Source organism: Knufia obscura, assembly GCF_036327395.1.
Source record: "Knufia obscura strain CCFEE 5817 isolate CBS 148926 chromosome Unknown scaffold_7, whole genome shotgun sequence".
In the NCBI taxonomy this organism is placed as follows: Eukaryota; Fungi; Ascomycota; class Eurotiomycetes; order Chaetothyriales; family Trichomeriaceae; genus Knufia; species Knufia obscura.
The window spans coordinates 1,131,640-1,152,681 of record NW_027042693.1 but is presented as its reverse complement, the minus strand read 5'-3'; the positions used below and the strand labels follow the sequence as shown (position 1 = coordinate 1,152,681).

General features: G+C 50.7%; 7 protein-coding genes across 7 annotated transcripts; 2 read left to right on the top strand and 5 right to left on the bottom strand.

Annotated features, from left to right (window-relative positions):
• Positions 1 to 92: 92 nt before the first annotated feature.
• PMZ80_006612 (uncharacterized protein) lies at positions 93 to 1,856 on the top strand (the record flags this gene model as incomplete). Its single annotated transcript, XM_064875024.1, has 1 exon — positions 93 to 1,856. The coding sequence occupies one exon, from the start codon at positions 93 to 95 to the stop codon at positions 1,854 to 1,856; it is 1,764 nt and encodes a 587-aa protein (XP_064729424.1).
• Positions 1,857 to 2,446: 590 nt separating this feature from the next.
• Positions 2,447 to 6,680, bottom strand: PMZ80_006611 (uncharacterized protein; the record flags this gene model as incomplete). The annotated part of the gene is made up of 4 exons (XM_064875023.1): positions 2,447 to 4,425; positions 4,470 to 4,494; positions 4,957 to 6,390; positions 6,441 to 6,680. 4 exons carry the CDS (start codon positions 6,678 to 6,680, stop codon positions 2,447 to 2,449), a joined length of 3,678 nt encoding a protein of 1,225 aa, XP_064729423.1.
• Positions 6,681 to 7,036: 356 nt separating this feature from the next.
• PMZ80_006610 (uncharacterized protein) lies at positions 7,037 to 9,757 on the top strand (the record flags this gene model as incomplete). The annotated part of the gene is made up of 1 exon (XM_064875022.1): positions 7,037 to 9,757. One exon carries the CDS (start codon positions 7,037 to 7,039, stop codon positions 9,755 to 9,757), a length of 2,721 nt encoding a protein of 906 aa, XP_064729422.1.
• Positions 9,758 to 11,578: 1,821 nt separating this feature from the next.
• AGC1 (mitochondrial aspartate-glutamate transporter agc1) lies at positions 11,579 to 13,758 on the bottom strand (the record flags this gene model as incomplete). Its single annotated transcript, XM_064875021.1, has 2 exons — positions 11,579 to 13,504; positions 13,564 to 13,758. The coding sequence occupies 2 exons, from the start codon at positions 13,756 to 13,758 to the stop codon at positions 11,579 to 11,581; spliced, it is 2,121 nt and encodes a 706-aa protein (XP_064729421.1).
• Positions 13,759 to 14,587: 829 nt separating this feature from the next.
• Positions 14,588 to 15,298, bottom strand: PMZ80_006608 (uncharacterized protein; the record flags this gene model as incomplete). The annotated part of the gene is made up of 2 exons (XM_064875020.1): positions 14,588 to 14,872; positions 14,924 to 15,298. The coding sequence occupies 2 exons, from the start codon at positions 15,296 to 15,298 to the stop codon at positions 14,588 to 14,590; spliced, it is 660 nt and encodes a 219-aa protein (XP_064729420.1).
• A 1,843-nt stretch (positions 15,299 to 17,141) lies between these two features.
• Positions 17,142 to 17,561, bottom strand: PMZ80_006607 (uncharacterized protein; the record flags this gene model as incomplete). The annotated part of the gene is made up of 1 exon (XM_064875019.1): positions 17,142 to 17,561. The coding sequence occupies one exon, from the start codon at positions 17,559 to 17,561 to the stop codon at positions 17,142 to 17,144; it is 420 nt and encodes a 139-aa protein (XP_064729419.1).
• Positions 17,562 to 19,504: 1,943 nt separating this feature from the next.
• On the bottom strand, positions 19,505 to 20,561 carry PMZ80_006606 (uncharacterized protein; the record flags this gene model as incomplete). The annotated part of the gene is made up of 4 exons (XM_064875018.1): positions 19,505 to 19,896; positions 19,948 to 20,306; positions 20,356 to 20,458; positions 20,522 to 20,561. The coding sequence occupies 4 exons, from the start codon at positions 20,559 to 20,561 to the stop codon at positions 19,505 to 19,507; spliced, it is 894 nt and encodes a 297-aa protein (XP_064729418.1).
• Positions 20,562 to 21,042: the final 481 nt, after the last annotated feature.

Below are 21,042 nucleotides of genomic sequence, written 5' to 3'. Positions count from 1 at the left end.
TCGAAACCTCACCTTCTCTCCATGACCTCTGAGATGCTACTTGAGGTTTTCCAACTGCAGCTAATGGTCTAGACTGACCAACGACATTTGACATGTACCAGCACGCTGGGAAGGACTCTCAAAGTACCAGCTCGACCTATACAGCGGAAGACGACAAGCCCACAGCTTATGCGTCAGATTTCGTTTGTGAGGATTGTCTATCTACGGACAATTCTAACGAGAAATCAATCGACCATGCCGCTGGCAAGGACCTCTTCCATGTCGAACGTCGAGATGTCTTTCCTGGGATAACACGGTTCGGTAGCATGAGGCATCATGCTAGATCTGCCGACACAATGCAACCCATACTCCTCGACGAAGTAGACTCGGAAGACATCAACGAGGCCGACTCAGAAGACATATTAGACGAAGAGAAAGCAAAACCATCACCGCCTGCAGCCGTCGGTTTCTGGCACGCAGGCCTCGCTCATACACGGAAAGAAGTGTTCTTCAGATATATCCAAACACTCTTCATATTATGCATAGCCATAATGGGAATCCTCGCCATCTACTGGGGCGTCCTCTACGACGTCAAAGACAAGCTCCACACCGCGCACGTCGCCGTCGTCTCCTTCGAAGGCACGCCCGGTCCCTATGAGTCCTACACACCACTCATCGGGCCCTTCGTCCGCGAAGCATGTCAACAAGAAATGGACTCCCACTACGACCACTTAGGCTTCGTCTTCGTTGACCCTTCCGAATTTGACAACGATCCCATCCGCGCCCGCCTAGCCGTCTACGACGAACAATACTGGGCCGCCATAATCATCCACGCCAACGCAACAGCCCTCCTCACCGAAGCAGTCCTCACAGGAAACACATCCTACGACCCCTTCGGCGCCGCCCAAATAATCTACAACCAGGCCCGCGACATCGAATCCTACAACTTCTACGTCGTCCCCGTCTTAAGCAGTCTCGCTCTAAGAATCACCTCAACCTTCTCCACACAATGGGCCCAATCCGTCTTCAACAACGACACATTCGACGTCGCAACCTACTCCCGCGTCCCGCAAGCCGTATCACCAGGAATAAGCTTCACCCTCCTCAATCTCCGCCCCTTTGATCCCCCAACCGCAATCCCAACAATAACAATCGGCCTAATCTACCTCATCATCATCGCCTTCTTCAGCTTCACATTCTTCATTCCAACCCACATGAAGTTCATCCTGCCAAACCCGCTCTCGCCCCATCCACCCCTAAAATTCTCCCAGCTGATCATCTACCGCTGGTGCGCCACAATAACAGCCTACTTCTTCCTCTCCCTCAGCTACAGCCTCGTTAGTCTCGCCTTCCAAATCCCCTTCAGCCACACACCACCACCGATCCCCTCCCCCCTCAACGACGGAAACGGCCACTGGACACCCACCGAACCAATCACAAACGCAAACTACCTTGGCCACGCCACCTTCTTCGTCTACTTCCTCCTCAACTTCGTCGGCATGGCGGCCCTAGGCCTAACATGCGAGAACGCCGCGATGTTCCTGAGTGCAATGTCACCACTCCCATTCAGCGCGCTCTTCCTCATCTTCTGGGTCATTACGAATGTCTCAACGGGGTTCTACGCTATTGAGTTAGCGTCCGACTTCTATAAATGGGGGTATGCGTGGCCACTACGGCATATCGTGGAGGGGAGCAAGACGCTCGTGTTTGGGACGAAGAGTAGATTGGGGTTGAACTTTGGGGTGTTGCTTGCGTGGGTTGTGGTGGGGAGTTGTCTTTTTCCGTTTGCGTGTTGGGTTATGAGGTGGAAGAGTGTGAAGGATAGGAGGAAGGCTGCGGAGTTGGCGGCGAAGGTGGCGGAGATGAAGAAGGATTGAAGTTTGAATTTGAATTTGGATTACTAGGTGGGTACTTTACGCTCCGCATTGCATGGAAAGGTGTCTGCGGGCTCAACAGGAGTAACAGACAGGTCCTGGTAGGGAAAATGGGCGGTTCTTGTATGTATTAGCGGACATAGACAGGGACATGACATGGTTGAATGGTTCATGAATTGTATGAAGCACGAACGTGGAATATTGCTCTTATCGAGCCGTTACTTGGTGTACTTCTGATCCGTGTACTATCTGCCACCTTTTCCCTCTTTTACCCAGTACAATGAGCCAAAACACTACTTTAGCTGCCCGCGAGCTTCGGCTGCGCAGAAGGCTTACTGTGAGGAACAAATGATACAACTGTGTCCAATAAACTACAAACCTATGCATTCCCGTAACGGTGCAACCAGCGTACCATGGGGTATTGTTCAAAGCAGTCTCGGCGAAACGTATAGGCAAGAACTTCTATCCCGTTGTCGCGGAATGGGTGAAATGATTCAGCAAGTGGCATGGAGCTCAGCACATTAATATTTTACTGCTCAACCGATTCATCCCGGTATCCGCCTCCCTCATGTGCAAGTACACGTGCCATGAGCTCAGTTTGACAACTCAAGTATTACAGTATAATTGCCACCTTCTAGCCCATCAACAGACACGACTCTTGCTTCCATTTCATCACTTGAGAGTTGTCTCTTGGATAAGCCCTGAGCTAGATCTCTGCTAGTGCTAGAGCTCTGATCCTCAAGGTTGGTCACAGTCAGACTACCTAAGCCACCGGAGTACCTCAATCGAACGGTTCCGGAAGTGCCTGGAGGAGTGCTGAATGTCACATTCAGACCACCACCCTCCATGGCAGCAACCCGAGAAGAGAAACTCCCAACTTTTGTCTTGTAGCCGGCTTCAACATTCTGAAGCCCGCCAAGCTGCGGCTCAATGAGCCAAGTCTTGCCTGCGGCGGATGTGACCTGTAAGCCGGCAGCGAAGAAGGTCAAAGTTGAGGTCGGTCCAGTTGCCCACCCATGGGCATGTGATATACGAGGGTCATTGTTATATGGTGCGTAATGCAGGTCTCCGTTCGTTGAATAACCTTCAATGAACGTTGAATTTGTCATTCGAGGGTCTTCCAGCATGAAATCTCCCCACATCAACTTTATCAGGTTGATTGCTGCCTCAGGCCGGCCAGCAATGTAATGAGCCTGGAGTTCAAAGCCGCTCACAAACGGCGACACGGTTTCTCCTGCTTCAGGAGCCGGGGCGCCATATGGACCCCATCTAGCCTGTAGTGCTTGAGAGATATTGATGGCACGTTCTGTGTTGAGCGTGAGATTGCTGAGAATGGCCCATGCATTACCGTCTTGAGGGTGCAGGTCAGTAAGAGGCTGTGTGTCGTTATCGCGGTACAGGTTTCGTTCTGAATCCCACAGTGCTTCATTGGCGGATGCTTTGACCTTCTCGGCGATAGCTGGCCATGATTTTGTGAACTCCGACGTGTCGTTGAGGTGATTCGCAAGAGCGATAGCTTGATTCAGGTTGTAGTAAAGAATACTATTTGCTTCAATGTTGTGGCCTCCCATTCCAAATCGTAGCCAGTCGGCAGAGGTGGTCACGTTAGCCATGCCAGACTCGTCGACGAACGATAGAGAGAAGTTCAACGCCAACTTGTACGTGTCCCAATTTTGCATGAGATATGTCTCGTTACCAGTGTAGAGATAGTAGTCGTTAATGTCAGTAAGGCTATGTAGATGATAAGTAAACGACCAGATAGGCAGCGCAGTTCCGAATGGCCGGCCGGCATAAGGGAGTGCGCCAGAAGAATTTTGCAAGACCAGTAGGGAGTCGAGTGAGTCTCGCAACATCTCCATATCGTATGATGATACGAAAATTCCAGGCTGTGAAATAAGAATATCTCCTGGCCACACCAAGCGGTCACGCTTGCCACCATCTGTCAAGACAGCGCTACCATTCGAAATCGTATAATTGTTGTACCATGGTAGCGGTTCTGTGATATTCGACGTTGAATTTACTACACCTAAGTAGATGAGAGAATTGCCTGTCGTTGGGTCGATAGTACAAATTTCGTTTGTGTATGCACCAGCGTACCATACCCTGTTGATTTGCTCATCCTCGCAGTGGAAGTAGCCTGTCTGAATACCCGCTGCGAGCTGATCTTCAGTATAGTGAGGTATGGCGGTGTAGTAAATGGTAAGATCAGTGAGGGTGACATTCCCGGTAGTGTTGTGGTAGACATTCAGGTACCGAAACCCACCTCTCTGGTACTGCTTTTCCGCTGCGTAATAGCCATCAGGCTCGACAGACCACCATAATGCTTGGTCAATGCCCGCATCGGCTGTTGAATCACAGCCTTCTGAACTGATCCATAAATTCGACTCGGTGAAAGATATGCCAATGAAGGACTCCCCAGAACCAGCTACCTGACTGATATTGAACGATACCAGACCAGCTACGTTCTTCCCGAAATCGTATGTGACAGCAGAAGGTCCCCGAAAGGTAGTAGCTACTGACTGACCGGTGATCAAGTCGTTGGCGGCATCTACCGTACCATTGACGTTATAAACTTGCGCAGGCCGTAAGGTGCGTGACCGTGGAGTAAGGACATACTCTGAGTATGGAACTTGAGCTGCAGCTATAAAGCTCAGTAGAGAAGCTAAAGCAAGATTCCTCATCTTCGTGAAAGCATCAGTCGATCAGAGAATCACAGGTATAGTGTATTTTTGCAAAGCCTGTAGCTTCGAACTTTCATACTTGTCTTCGAAACCGGGCTGAGACCAGATGACGATTTCCGGGACATCAACGCCCGAACCTGGACTATCGGCAACTGACAGATCGACAGATCGGCAAACAGTGCGGAGAGAGTTCACATGCCGCCGCAGTCGATCCATGCTTTGACCAGGTTATTCCGTCGGCTTCCAGTTATTTACTGACAAGTCAAAGCTCGTCGTCCCTCGTCAAAGTCGTCGACATGATAGTGCAATGGTACAAGTCTGCGGCGGAGCAGGCGACGCCCTTAAGATCAGCAGCATCTGGATACTTGAGCTAAGACTTCGATGTGAACGGAGGCACCATAGCACTGTCGTCACCGGCGTACAAGGCTCATAGTGATGGTTGCAAGCAAAAGCAAGCCGTTGAAGCTTGCCATCATGTAAAACGGTGCAGCTGTAGTCACCTGATCGAAAAGGACACCTCCGGCTTTAGTAAGGATCAAAATCCCGGCCCCACCGTAAAAGGAGTAAATGCCAGCGATAGAGCCCTTCAACTCAGTCAATTTTGTGTCGGTACCCTTGTTACCAGTATTCGAGCTGAGAAGTGGTGCACTTTCGGAAGTGTCGTTCGCAGCAGGTGTACTGTTGTCAGAAGCCGTATTTCCTCGGTCGACCTCATATTGCTGTTTTAGCACTCCACTCGAAAGGATACCCAAACTGCAGACAATAGCACCTATTTGGCTGATGCCAATCAAGCCTACAGCAAGGAAAGCAATCCCTCGGGCGCCCTTGTTGTCATCGTGCGGGTCGAAGCGCGTCGCGAACAACGGATAACCAATGATGCCGGCTACGGCGGCAAACATAAGTGGTATCGATTTGTTCGCTAAGCGAGAAGACCAGTATCCAAACAGTGGCGCGCACAAAAGAGCAACAAGCTGTGATACTCCTGTGAGCTCTGCTGCGACAACATAAGCTCGAGGGCATCGTCTTTTGATATCTGGCAGGCCTGCTGGCTCGCCAAGTGCCTGCGCAGGTGCGCACAGGCCTGATGAGAGAAAGGCGGCGTTCACCAACAACGGCACGAACAGCGATATGCCGACCGATGAAGCGCGCGCAACAAAGCCGCCAACATAACCAATGAAGATGTCCTTTCGTGTGAAGCCGGCTAGCAACGCACGATACAGTAAACCAAGTGTCGAGAACATAGTGTCCCGAACAGAGCGAGTGTTGTTGTCTGAGTCGCGTCCGTGGAGCATAAACCTGAATCCTTTCTTTGACTCACTCTTTAGACCATTCAAGCCAATGAGGCAGACACCGGCAAGCAGCAGAGAGATTGCACCTACAATGTAGTAGCTGTACTGTAATGCAGGTCCAGGCTCAACTCCGGCCTTCTGGAAGCGAGCAGGTAAGGGTAGAAATATGCTCAAAGCAACTAGAGCTCCGCAACCGGTGGCCATACCCACGAATCCGGCGATCTTCGAAGACGAGTCCGTGATGACGGCTTTAGCTGTCTGGTGTTGTTGAGAATCACCTACGGATTGATTTGATTGATAGTTGTAAGGCGTGATTGTGGCTTCAGATGCTATCGAAGGGGCCTGAACATGGCCATTGTACCTTCGCCCTCCGATCGCATTGCCATTGCTGTTACCAGGCTCGTCGACAAACGACATAGTCGGTAGAATTGCAGTGACCATGGTAGATGCTGCTGCAGCACCGAGGCTGAAAAATAGTCGTCCTAGGAGAAGCTCTGGATATACATTTTTGGCTTGAACGAACAGAAACAGAGCTATGCCTATGATGATGTACCCAATAAAGCAGACCTGTAATGGTCAACGACTGATGGCAAGCGTAATGAAAGTAATCAACTTACTGTCCGAACTCCAATACGATCTGACAGCAGACCCCAGAGGGGACACGCCACAAGAGCTACAAGCTCATCGGCAAAGCCCAGATTGCCGACTGCATCGCCGACCCCTTTATCTCTTCCAATAAGATCGGTAACCACGAAGGAGACGGAAGCATTGAGAAATACCAAGAAGGCGATGGAGAACGGACAGACCCCTAGCAAGTAGGTAGCCACCTGCGTCCTCGACGCCGAAAACAATCCCATGGATGCCGCTCGTACTGATGCTGAGGAGCACGACTTGCGGCTGCCACAGATAGCACGAACAACAAGCCACCTGGATTTTCTTCGGAGCCCTGTCGTGACAGCAACGTTAATCCGGCGAGAGTACCTAAGCGTGTTGGGAAAGGCGACTCTTCGACACCTAAAGACCGAATGAATAATGGGAGCCGCGTCTAGGCTACCAACGAGCTGACAGCAAGCAACGATCGTGACGTCAATTCTCGTGACTACGCGATTCACTTAACGCGTCTTTGAGACTCGATGACACGGAGCAAGGACATTGTTTCGTCCTTGTCGATTGAAGTCGTACACTGACAGCCGCATTCGAAGTGGTTCATGACATGGTGCTTGAGGAGAGGTCGCTCTCTGCTCACAACCAGCTACAAATCAAGAGCAATGGCGCCATGAAAGGGACGACAACAACAATACCACATCCAGCATCAACCAGTTTCTACTCTAGTGACGAGGGCACTGCTGAGTTTCCGACGCCTATTCCGAAGCGGAGAAAGCTAGGATTCAGTTCTCCCAGCAATAGTAATGTCTCGCCAGGATCGAGCAAAGTGTCTCCCCGAAAGCGCAGGCGAAAAGCTGAAGTTCCTGACTCGGACAACGACTCAGACGAGCTCGCGCAGAACGAGGCCAAAGCTTCTGCTACGCAACTAGAGACCTCTCTATCCCCGGTCCAGACCGACGAAGACGCGATTGAGGCATATGAAGCATTCAAGGCTGGTCAGACAGAAGATGCGGTGGCGGATAGCAGCTTACACGGGAGAATTGAGAACAACAATTGGGTACGCGGGCGGAGCTCAATATACGTAGATGCATTCAATCTCGCACTGGAGACTGTGCTTGAACAAGAAGGTCATCTCTTTGACGAGGCAGAGACTGCCGTCTTCAAATGTTGGAATGAGTTGGACTACGAATCACAATATTTATACGTTAGGCTCTTCTTGCGGAAAACATCAGCATGGCATCGCATTGCAAAGCTTGGGTATCACAGCGATATAGCGGACATGGGCAGCGCCGTGGCACAGTTACAGGAAGAAAGAGTGCTGCCAGACACTGAAGGGGATGTTGAGACATTTCCGGGCGAGGCCGTACTGCCTGAAGATGCTATGCCTCTCGGAAAGAGTTTTCGCTTTGCTGAGTATAGCGATGATCACATCAGTACTCTAGACGAAGCTAGCAGCTTACTTTTGCTAGACGAGCTCAAGGTCATTGCAAAAGAAGCCAAGGTGCAAGGCAAGAACAAGCGCGAGCTGCTGCACAAACTTCGGCAAACAAGCGGCAAGCAGAGTGGTCTAGCCTTTCTGAAGAGATCGGAAACTGAGGATTCGATCGTTAGCAATGGCTCGGACGCTCTTTCCGTGGCTGAAGAAGAAGGTGACACGGGTAGTGGCTCGCATACCCCAAACACAAGAGGCAATCGCGATGCACATTACACTACAAAGATTCTGGAGCAAACAGGCAAGTGTATACGGCTGTCCCTAATTCCGCTCAAACTGTTCGAACGCGTGCATCTTGTGTTCTACCGCAGCACGGAATGGACAGACAAATCTCTAACCACTTTAATTCTTGCCAAAATTTCTCGCCGCAATTTCCCATGCTATATTGTAAGCCGGTCTGCCAACATCTTCGAGTCTAGATCGTTGCTCCTTGAGTTCGAAGCAAGCCTCCGAACACAATTCAAGGTCGACAACTTTCTTGAATTCAGCAATATGCCAGTTCACAAGCAGATTGATGCAATACACGATATCTTCTCAGCGGTATACCCACGCTGGAAAGTCCTGCTTGCAAAGGAACAGGAGAAGGAACGAAAAGTGTACGAGACTGGCGAAGGTGCATACCTCCGCCGCTTCAGCCCAGCTTGGGTCTACACACGTATAGTACATAAGGGTTTGTGGTCACTCGCCAGGTTAAAAGATCACTTACGCGAGCATGAGATCCTTACCGAGCTGCTCAATCAAAGACTTTTCCACGCTGCAAGGCGAGGTGCCTGGTACCAACGCAAAGCACTCCTCGAAGAGCACTATATGCACGCCATCTTTAACGACGAAGGGAGGAGCGCAGAAGCGAACAAGAAACACTGGAAACGAGTCGCTCTTCGCACGTGCGAACAGGGTCTCGAAGACAACGAATGCCATGTCATCTACCACTACGATCTACAGAAAAGAGTTATGAAGCTCGAGAAGCAGCTGAAACTACCCAGACGAGAACAGCACGACTTTGGCCATGTTGGCCTTGGCAAAGCTCGTGAGCGGACAGTAGAGGGCATACAAATCGTAAAAGAGCGAGAAGATACACCTTCGAGAACGCTTCAGAGAGCTAACAGCACCGGCGGCTCCCGCGAGCGTGCCACGACACCGTCTGGTACTCGGCGCGGTGCAAAGACAGTTTGGCTCGATGAGCTCGACACGAACGAACATGTCTCAGTTGAGGCACTAACACTTTCACACTACCGGTATGTCCTGGGCTACAAAGGCTACCACTCCGAAGGCGGCATACTCCGGTGTCTCTTCGGCCTGCTCTTCTACGATATCATGTTCGACGTCTACGTACCGAATGTCTTCCAAACAGCATATCAGACATGTCCGCTCGATCTACATACTGATGCATTCTACTCAGCGAGAATAAGCGAGATCAATACAAGAATCAATGAACTTGCTGAACCTGGTCGAGCGGAAAGCATACTGAAGCGGGTCTGGGAAGAGCATAGAGAACGCAAGACATGTGTAGTAGGCGTCAGATGGGAAGAATACGAACTGGACGACTTCCTCGAGATCGTGCGGTGCTTTACCGATGACGGTTTAGGTAAGCTAGGAGTGGTAATGAGAGTGCTAGCCCAAGAATATGGTGCTCGAGGCGGCGGCGTCCCAGATCTCTTCCTCTGGAAGCCGCCTGCCGAAGATGAAGGAGGTCCCGGTAAGGTCATGTTCGTCGAAGTCAAGAGCGAGAATGACCGCCTAAGCGACACACAGCGACTTTGGATAAGTGTCTTGCTCAATGCTGGTATTGAGGTCGAGTTATGCCATGTTGCTGCAACAGAAATTAGACCTGAGTAGGAACCTCCAAGGGCGCGAAAGAAGATTCGCATTCAGGATATCGAGCTTATCAGCAAGTCCAATATACTGTTACGCCTTTCTCCCCCATCTCTTTGTCTTTGCTCATTCCCAGCTCACTTATCGTACTGACTCCTTCTGACATTGCTCCGGTTACAGCTCCCAGAGAACACCGACAGATAAGGTACAAGCGTTGCTAACACGCAACGAAAGCTCGATCAGTGTCCGCCAGGAGTAACTGTGTAGAACACAAAGGTGCGACCTCGTATGACGCAGACAAGCAAAGCAGGCACGATTTCCTTCTTGGCAAGGAAATAGCGATCAACAGTGCAGGAGAGGCAGGTGCATCACAGCATAGAGAAGGTGCCACCCAGAGCATAGGCGGGGCAGTCACGACCGATCAAGTATATCTGGAACATCTGATCCATCCCACGCCAACGGACACTCCGACTCGTGCGAATGGTGCATACCGGGGGGCAGAAGCTCCGAGCGGAAATAGCCAAGCGTGATCCTCAGCAGGAAAGCACAGTCCGCTCCAAGGCAGGCGCGATCGGGTGTGCAGAACGACGGCAATTACCTGGCTAGCGAACAGAACTGGAAGGTACGCCTTGAGTCACCGGCAGGAACGACCGGTTGTGCTGAGATGGAAGGTGCAAGTGCAACTCGGAAGGCACAGCTAACTATAAAATGCAAGAGGAAGGTGCGATCAGCTATGAAAGAGGAAGGTACGATCGGGAGACTAGGGAAGGTGCGTACCAGAGAGGAAGGTGCGATGCAGAGTAGCGACTAGAGGGAAGGCGCGACCACCGGCGAAGAAGGGGCGGTTGACGTTTGAGGCAGTCACGAGCTCCCTGACAGGAGAGGAAGGCACGTCCCGGCCTTGACAGGGAAGGCACAATCCTGTGAGCGGGGAAGGCACCAGTGATCGTGAAGCAGGCGCAACCGGTAGTATTGGAAGGAGCGATGCATGCAAGACCCTCAGAAAAGGTACGACTAACAAAGACAGGAAGGAGCGAACTGCGTGATAGCGGAGAAGGAAGGTACGAACGACTAGCTCGATAAGGTGCGACTATAGAAGGGGAAAGAGCGATCGATACATGAGGCAGGCGCGATCTCCTCCATAGCAGAGGAAGGCACATCCTGGACCTTGGGTCACAAAGGAGTTACGACCCTAAGAACAGAGGAAATACGGTCGACGACTCCGGCAGAGAAGGCACGAGTGAACCATGGGGAGGCGCGACCAGTAGTATGGGAAGGAGCGATACACGTATAACTGCGGAGGAAGGTACGACTCACAAAAAAAGGAAAGAGCGACCTGTGTGATGGTGGGGAAGGAAGGTACGACGACTAGGTCGAGAAGGTGCGACATAGACGGCGAAGGAGCGATCGCAAGAACATAGCTAGGAAGGAACAGCCCTGTATGTAGAGCGGGGAAGCGCGATCAGGAGAAGCAGGGAAGCGCGGTGTGAAGGGGGAGCAGCCGCGGTCAACCACAACAGTGAACAGTACACCAAAATCGAGTCGTTCTAGAAATGCTTTCTTCGTTGCTATCAATGCTGTACTTGAAGGTAACCTGGCTAAGCAGCAAACTGCCAGCCAAAAGAGGTCTATACCGCCCGCGAACGCCCGCTGATGCAATGCATGCATGACCCAGATGAATAGCCTGAATCTCATCGCTATGTCAGGAAACAACACCATGAGCTTTGGGCAAAATTGCACGCGTAAATCGATGACCAGGTTCCACCACAAAATGTTCGACACCACCTTTTGTCTTCGGTCTTTGCCCCTCCACCTTTTAGTACACAATATACATTGTCTATTCGTCTATGATGTCGGCAGCTTCGGTCGACCAAACGGCAGGCCCATGAAACTTGAGCCCTCGGGGACCCGGATCTTTCCAAAGTTGTTGTCGATATCCAAGATGACCTTGAGGGCATTCCTGCTCCTCAGGTATGATAACGGCGCGGTTGCCTCCCGCAGACCGACAGAGGGCTCCATCTTGCCCGAAGCAGCCTTTTGTGCTTCTGCTTCTGTCGAGCCAGGCATTGGCAGGAGATTCGAAAGGACTTCGTATGCGGCGAGCGTGAAACCAAATTGCGGCGAGGACCGGACGATACGTGCCGGTCCACCCTTCCAGAAAGCCTTGAACCCTTCATCTCTGTAGATCTTCCTCGCTGCGTCCGTCAGGCCGTTGTATGTTACGTCTCCTTTCCTCGCTTCGACTTGTAACCTGGTCTTAATGACATCGAAAGGCGTAGTCAGGTAGGCTGCTGGCATACCAGCGATTGCACCAGCGGTCAACAGCTGTAATACACCGAGCTTTTTCTGCGGCGATTCACCGAAGAAGTCCTTCTTCAGATGTGCATATGTTGGGAAATAGATGGCTGAGAACGGGCCGTCACGTAACAGGCATGCTGCAGCACCCTTGTATAGTCCAACTATACCAAGATTGCGAATAATCCACATAGCAGAACGTTTTGGTACGGCGTCGCTGCGCTTGGCCAGCTCACCTTGGACTTGTAGTCTGATCTTGACGATCTCGAGAGGATTTGTGAAGATGACCTGGCAAAACCCTGCCGTACCACCTGCCAACATCTCGAATGGAAAATCGATGTGGCCTGTCTTCTTATCGGTAAACCTTGTTCTTACGAGGTCGTTGACTGTAAGCTTAATAGCCTTTTCAGGCGCAACACCAATAAGTTGCGGCAAAACACCAGCGTACAGACCTCTAAAGCCTTCGTTCTTTACGATCTTGCGGAAACAGTCGATCGAATTGTCGTACAGGCGGTGACCAACTGCCGAACTTCTCTGATTCTGCATCCGGGTCTTGACCAAGTCGATAGGGTAGACCATGAAGGCACCGAACGCACCTGCTAGAGAACCCAGGGCGAAGTGATGTGCCGACTCGAGAACAGCATGTAAGAAGCCACCAGTCTTCTCGACTACCTTGGATGCTGCACCTCTGGCAGACTCAAGCTTGTTTTCCACGTCTTGCCAGCTCGCGTCCAATACCTTCTCAAATGAGGGCAGTTCGAGTCTTGTCGAATCTGTGTTGAGACCAGCAAAGTGGAAGAGGATGTCAGCCTCCATGGGTGTGTATTGAACGAATCTTGTGATACGAGCAGCTTCGGCTAAAAAGTCGGATCTGCTAATTCTGCCATCTTCGCTCTTCGAGGTCGCATTGCGCACGATGAGGTCGATCAGGTCCATCTCTCTCATGATGTTCGTAAATGCTCTTACGTTCGCGTAGGATATTTTCGAACCATGACCGATGTTGCAGAGGGTTGGGAGGTTGTCAAGGATGTGGTCGGAGAGCTTGTGGCCAGAGCTCGACCGAATAATCTTCTCAAAGGAAACGGCATCAATGTAGCCGTCGTTGTCGGTGTCGTATGCCTTGAATGCTTGTCTGATTCTTTCACCGACCAGGCCTCTCATCATTTGTGCAAATTGTGGGTAGGTCATGGCGTGTCTGTTCTTCGCGCTTCCGATATATAGGTTCGCCCATTCTGAATTCCAGTCGAAAGGAAGTGTCTCCGGTCCCTGGTGCGCTTCTATGATCTTCTTAAGCTCATTGATGTCCACCAGGCCATTTCCATCGATATCGAAGAGCCGGAAGGGAGCTTCGTAATCGGCATCAGGTTTGCTAATGAGATTCTCGTATGCATGGAAGTCGGACATGCTGAGCTTGCCACGACGTCTGCTGTCGGCAACGGAGAAAAGGAGGCCATACTGAACTCTTTCTATCTTGTGCTGTGAGAGGAATAGTCAGTATTTCTTGTATAATAAAGCTGCGCATAGAACGTCCTTACGTAGTCTTCGTCTGGAGGCGCAATAGCATTGACGAAATCGTCCAGGCTCATGAACAGTTGTCCCTCCTCTTCTAACGAAGCATAATGCAAAAATCTGGCTCTTGATTCTGAAGAGACACCTTCTGGTGCTTCTGATCCAAGCAGTGTCTCCTTCAGCGACTCTTTTATCGACTCTGCAGCAGGTAGGCTCGCCATGGCGATCGACTCTATAGGTGTCTATAAGGATGTCCAAAGATGTATTCGTGTGCGAGATCGGATCTGATGACTATGAGAACCGGTGAGAGTGGCAGACGTCGAGCTCGAGTTTCTGGAAGAAATTATTGCGGCAGACCTGCCTTGCCAAAGATAAAGATCTTTATTGTAACAATAGTAAACATTTGCATCAAAAGTCCGCAGTAGTCCTCAAGAATAGAAGTGACGAGAAAGTGAAAGCTGAAGCTGTCCGTCTAGAGTTTCTGGGGTACGCCGGGGGGAGATTTGATGGTCGGATCAAGGGACTCAACAAGCATGGCTCCCTATCAACCTCGAACATTATTTTCGAGAGTCGCCGAAGTTTCCACGCTAGGTTTAGTCAGGAACGCGAAGCGCTACTGCCTCGTATCCGACCGAAATCCGTTCCGCTTATCGGTGCAAGTCATCTGACTGCAAGAACGTGCATGGACGAATGGCAGTTGAGACATGGTATTCGCTTTGCCGCGCCGCGAAAGTGAAGAAGATGTGTGAGGGAAACATTTTGTTTGTGTTGGCACAGAATCTACACAAGGTCGATATTTGCAGATGAAAAGAAAGTCGCATCGCGCCCACTGCTCCTGCTGCCACAATCTAGTCCGTCCCTTCTCGCTATACAGTACATGCTTGTCCATGCGCCAAATAAAACAGATGCTGACACAGCAAGCCTCTCGTGCTGTAGTCCCAAATAACATTATCAGTACCAGTGAATGAATCGTAACGGTCGTTAAAAGTGCTATGTCAAGATGTGGCGGCGTCGCCTATGCTGTATGCCAGATCCTGGCTCATCTTAGCCTTATCGATAGTCCCTATAGTAGATCTCGGGTTGGTAGTCTGATATATCGTGGTATGATCCGCGAGCTGCAAACTCAGTCGTTGGTATCTGTAGTAACTGTTGGGTACCGTGGACCTCTCCACCAATGCCACTGTCATCTGCAGGATCTTCCTCATCGTAGGCTGCGTTGTTGGCACTGTCGCTACTGATGCTAGCTTGTGATCTGTGGGATGTAGCCCGGGAGCGTCTTCTGCTGTGGCCAGATGGCTCCGTCCTTGTCATTTGCTTGAAGCCTTGATTGTAGCACTATCTTTGATGTCAGGAACCAGCCAGGTGAAGGCATGAAGAAAAACTTACACATCTTTCGATGTCCTGCCACCTCTCTCCAACGTCCTCGGCTAAGCGCTTCCACATCTTTTCTCGCATCCCATCTCGATTGTATGCTGAGATGACTTTCTGTATCCTATCAGGATTCCAGCGTGCTGGCTCGGCTCGCTCTTGTTTCACCCTCGCATACCGTTTTCTGCAGGCATTGCCAGTCTTGGTATTGTTGAAGAATTGCTCCGCAATCTGGTCCCACTTCATTCGCCGGGCATGGCACTCGATGAGGATGTCGTCCATTTCTGCAGTCCAAGGTCCATTGCCATTATTGTTGACCTGTGAGCTTGCCACTGGTAAAGCCGGCGTCCTCACGTGCTGTACTGGCGGAGCCCCCGATAATGGTGTGGGCATGGAAGCGTAGTGGTTATGCATCGTGGCTTGCTGGTGATCATAAAATGCCTGTTGTTGTTGCTCGTCAAGGTAGTACTGATGGCTGGGATCCCACATCGGAACCGACACCATGGGTGAAACAGCGATCGCCATGTTGTTGGCTTGGGCACTTGTGCTGACGCTCCTGCTAGGGTATGGAGCTTGTCGCTGTGTCGTAGCTCGATTCGATGAACGTGTAGCTCTGGGCATAACCGGGCATTGGCGACCGTAAAGTTGTGGCCGGTCAGTAGACCTGAATCGGTCAAAGCTTGGTCGCAAGGTGTATATACTCTAGGTCATTAGTTGTACAGTAGCTGATATCAGAAAATCAGTACAAATGAAAGTGTAACACAGCAACGAACAGTGTTCCAAGTATTGGCCTACACGTCTTGCTTCTTACCGGCTGAAGAGGCAGAAGTATCGACCATATAGTGGTTCCTGAGCCCATCGTCTGAGAATGCAGCTAAAAGCTCAAACACGCTTGTATAGTTGACGGCGTCAATTCCACACAGTGAATGGACGAGACACGCGAAAGACACTTTGAAGCACGAACATGATGTCGAATTTCAGACATGGATACCTCGGGAAGCGTTTGCGGTGAGCTCTGGCTATGTTCCGGTGCATAATGCCTGAGAACGTCGGGTTTTAGAAACGAAACATGCCTGCCATTGGTCAGGCTCAAAATGAACCATACCTGGAACATACCTCAACAGCCGCGGCGAGCCTCCTAAGCGTGAGGCTCAAGAGCGTTATTGGAGTCCAGTAGCCTGGCAACCAATGGAACAATAGGCGCGGACGGTAGTACAGGCATGATAGCAACTAACCTGAGAACATGTCTTGGTGTGGGCCCGGTCCGCTCCATGTTACAAGAGAGCCATTCGGCGAATTCACAACTCGTTCCTTAGCTGATTATGAGTCTGGAGATTGGTTTCGACGGAGGTGGTCTTAGCAGTCGGCTCATATCTCTGCGAGAATCAAGCTACTCAACCTCAGGCGTGCGAGGTCGAGTTGAGACGCGAACGCCGGAGTTTTGAGCCTTGAGTTGGACGATCGATGAACAGCATGCTCTGGGAGCAGCTTCGTAGCCTGGAATGCAGCGTCATTGAGAATGGAGGGTCACAACTAGATCGGAGGTGCGCCATGAGGTGTGGATTGTGAAACTCATAGACGCCGCATTTAGCGCTCCTGTGCTCGAGCATTCTAATTTTGGCCCCCGTAGAGTCAAGTCGGACTTATCTGAGAAGTTGTTCCCAGGACCATATCGATTGGATCAGGCATTCAGATTTGGCTGATGAACGTCTCATCGAGCTTTGTAATGTTTGAAATGAGTTGTAGATGAGAAGATGGGAAAGATGAGAACTACGAATTGGGCCCCTGGCCGCGATTGGCTCCAGTCAAAAAAGCACAAGTAGGTGCCTGACAGCCTCAAGTCGCCTGCAGCGGCGCCTGCCATGCTGAGATGACTTGTTAGGAGTAATGTGTTCACAGGAAGTATCGCTCCCGCACTCCCAATCTATCAATGTGGCCGCTCAATATCCCAAATTTGTGCTTAAGATCGGCTACGTCGGCCTACCGGGCGTGGCTCGATGAATACAGTTTTAGCGTCGCAGCGAGCATTCTCAAGCACAAGATTCGTACGTGATATGTGCATCAATATTCATTATCTTTTCGCTATCTGAAGTTCTCGCTAGAGAAGCTGTCGGGTCATCAATCATTGTACGTCGTAAGTGCGAAGCTCTCGCATGCTCCCCTATTTGGGAGCCCTTCCGGCAGCGTCCTAGCCATGTGCCGGGCAATTGTCCAACCTTGCCGTCTCCGTACCACCTCACGATCTGACCATCCACCTTCTCTCATCCTTGCTCATCTTCTTGTAGCCACCATAGTAATCTGGCTCCTCAATAGGAGAAACGCAATACACAACAGGGTCTTCCGAAAACTGAAGCTGCTGCGTCCTCGACGTAGCCTTCTGTGTCTTCTTCAGAATGCTTCTCGATGTGCTGTTGTTGGTGTATGTGTATGTTGGCTGTTGAGCAATGGTAGCGAAACCTCGCTGGTTGAGCTTTGTGTTTCGCGAGGTTGGAGACATGGGAAGTGGTGAATGTGGTGGCATCATTGGTGATCTGAGAGGTGCCATTGGTGTCGGTGTGACAGGTGATCTGAGTGACAATGCTGGTCTTGTTGTTTGTGCTGCTGCTGGGGCGATGTTGAGGGAAAGCTTTGGCTTCATGGCTCTTGAGGCAAGCATTTTGACTGATTTGTGTTTACAACGCGTTACAATGATTGGAAGTTGAATTGAAGTGTTGATGCTGTGAGAAACGACGCTGATGTGCTATGATAAACGGGTAGTTGCTTCAAGAGGCTTGCTCTTTGGTATAAGATGTTGAATAGTGGTTGGCGAAGCGCTAGGCTTAACGTCAGTTGGATATCGATTGGCCTGCCAATCTGTAAATAGGTACAAAGCAAGTGGAAAGTAAAGAGATCTGAGACGACAACAATCAATTGGAAACGACAAGTATCGAGGAGAAAGATGGGCGTCTATATAATCTGTTGCAGAAGAACGTGGACGAAGAACAAGAGGATGATCCCCAGCACTGGGCACAACATAGCTCCACCCGAGCCGGGCAATCCATGCAAGCCTCCCCACATCTGGCAAGATTTGCCAATCAGCACAAGCTTAGAGCCGCGACGCCAACCTTTGTCACGACGCCACGTCCAATCGTACCAGTGACTTCTCAATATCAACTTCAAGTTGCACGATTCATGCAGAAGCGTTGCCGCACACTCGTGATATTGATGTGTGAAACCCACTGGTTCAGCATCACTCGAGTGGTCACGCACCAACCTGGAAGGATCTCAATAAGACTTACCATAATCATCACTGTCATATATATGAGAGGTAGAAAAGTCATTGTCATAGATTTGTCTGTTGGCTTCCCTGGGGTGAGATAAGCCCGCCAGGTGAAATGGGTGCCATTCAGATGTAGCAGAAGCTAGGTCATTCTTGACGAGCTCGGTAGCACAAGTTGCTGCAGCATGCCGTTCGCGTGCAAGCACCTCTGGCAGATGGTCTGGAAGGACGGATGCAGCGAGCCATCCCCACCTACACTACTAGCTGCAGTGTGATATTGATGTGCAAAAGGCATTCACAGGACTCACCATGTGGCATCCTGCATTGCAAACTCCGAATCGCTGGTCTGGTCCTTTTACCAGGTATGTCGCCGCAAGTTGCGGGGTGCTAGAACGCAACCTGATGTGGTTGACATCTGAAAGCAAAGCCCTACAATAGAAACCGGGCAGAATATCCTTGGAAGTCTGCAGTTACTCACCCTTGCATGTCTGCAACACAAACAGTATTTGCGAGCGTTTCTACTTGATCAGGGTTAACGACCTACCTTGCCACTTCGTAGCATCAACATGTGAAGACTTTGATAACAGCCGCAGGTTGGATGAGCCTGATGTGAGCATTCTCTAGTAGTGAAAATGATCCCCGTCCTCAAAAACGTTACAACACCATGTCGTTGTGATTCTGTCATGAATAACAAGAAGTCAGCACATGAACATCAACAGCGGGGCTTACCTTAGCAAACAGCGTAGCATTGTGTGGTTGTGGTCGAGCAATCGTGCGATGTGGTATTGATATAGTCGGTCTATACCACTTGGGTTCCTGGTCGCACTCAAGGAAACTATGGCGTTATGGAGGATTGAGTTTCAAGTCGAGCTACTGGCGAGGCGATAGCGATTAATGTGAGATGTTGTCTCTGAATTGTATTTGTGACGGGAAAAGAAATGTCGCCTTAGTGCATACGATAGCAGTCGAATTGTTGCCAACTGTGACTTTTGTTGCCGGAAGGGCGTACTATTGAGCGTGACAGAAACATGGAATGCTGAAAACAACCGTGCTGAGAGTAGGCGAGCTGACCCGGCCATCCTTGCTGAGTCGAGCCTGGCCAGCAGTGTCTGTGTTGAAATACATATTGGAAGATTCTGCATGCTTGAATTGATGTTCAAGATGCATGACTTCCTCGATCTGACCGTTTGCGCCGAGTATTATTGTTCCTTTCTCTCCAGGATTTTGAAAGAGCCGTGCCACCGAGAGACAATTTGGGAGTACAGAGTTTGAGCAAGACACATCAACCGACATGCGATTGAAGCGTCGTGCGCAATGCAGGACCTTGGACGCCGAGGAGTTTATCTTCCGGCATATCGGTCCTCGCGAGGAGGATAATCCCGACCACCACCATAAGACTCACGTGGAGCCTCATCACGCGGAGGTGGTGGGCCACCATAGCCTCGCTCACGATCGTCTCGACGTTCATAGCCTCCACCACCACGTCGATCACGACCTGAACCATAGCTGTCGTCACGTCTGCTGCTTTCATATCTGTCGATTCGAGAGCCACCGCCGTAGCCGTCGTCCCGATCTCGTCGGCCACCGCCACCGTAGCCTCTTCGATCGTAATCATCGTAGCCTCGAGGGGGACCACCACGGTAGTCATCACGTCGACCATAGCCGCGAGGTCGATCATCGTATCTATCACGGTAGCCACGAGAACTACCTCGTCGATCACCTCCAAAGTCGCCTGCAGATACTGTTAGCAGTTTTCAGATAATATTGATAGACGTGTTCTTACCTCGCTTGGGAGGGCCAAAGTATTTTCCTGGAGTGGGCGATCGAGGTTTACCACGACGAGCCTTCTCAATGCTCAGAGTGCGACCTTCGATTTGAGCACCTTGAAGAGCCTCCTTGGCAGCATCGGCTTGCTCGGGTGTGACCATCTTGACGAAACCAAATCCGCGAGACTCTTTGGTGTGAGGATCCAACATGATCGAGCAGCTCTCAACCTCACCATACTTATCAAAAAGATTTGTCACATCTTGTTCGCTGAGTCGCGGGTGGATGCCGGTCACGAAAAGGTTGGTGCCAGTGTTGCCTGCGTTCGGATCATCATCGGCGTCTTTCATGCGAGAGTCAGTCGAAGGAGGTGGTGGCCTGTGCAATGGTCAGTGATTGATTGGGATAGAGGGCCTAAGAGACGTACGGGCCACGGCCACTAGGAGATCGATCTCTTGGGCGGTCATCTCGGTCGTCACGATCACCTCTAGGAGAAGCTGAACGGTCGCGGCGTTCGTAGCCTCGTCCCTCTGTGTAGTAGTTAGTATGTGGTCCGGGGTAGGCATAGCCTGTCCGACTGGGAAGTCTCATACCGTCGTATCCGGCGCTGGTGTCTTCGTAAGTATCGGCCATTATTGTTGTGATATTGTGATGGGACCGTCAAGGGATGAAGTCTGTTTTGATCCAAGAAACTGGGATGCGACCTTTTGAACCAGGTGCGCTTTTGCCTTCTCGAGCTGAAGGTAATGTGTGATGCGGTGAGTGAAGGATAGATGATCGGGAGATGCGAAGATGAAGGTGTGATTGATAGAACAGAACCAGCTGGGAAGGTGTGTTTGTCTGCGCGGCACTGGGCTGAAAAATAATCAGGGAAACATGCGCGCAGGCGAAGGGATGAGGCGTACGAAACAGACTAATATAGCTTAGCGCATTCCACCCGCTTCCGCGAAATCGCCTTGGCAATTTACATCAATCATGAAGGTCACAAGTGAAGGGAGGCTGACGTACAGCATGAACGCCTGTATATAAGTAATTCTAGAGTGAAAACATATCGGGATCTGCCCGTCTTACAACAATCGTGCACCCTGATTAGTTGTTGGGTCCATCGAACTTA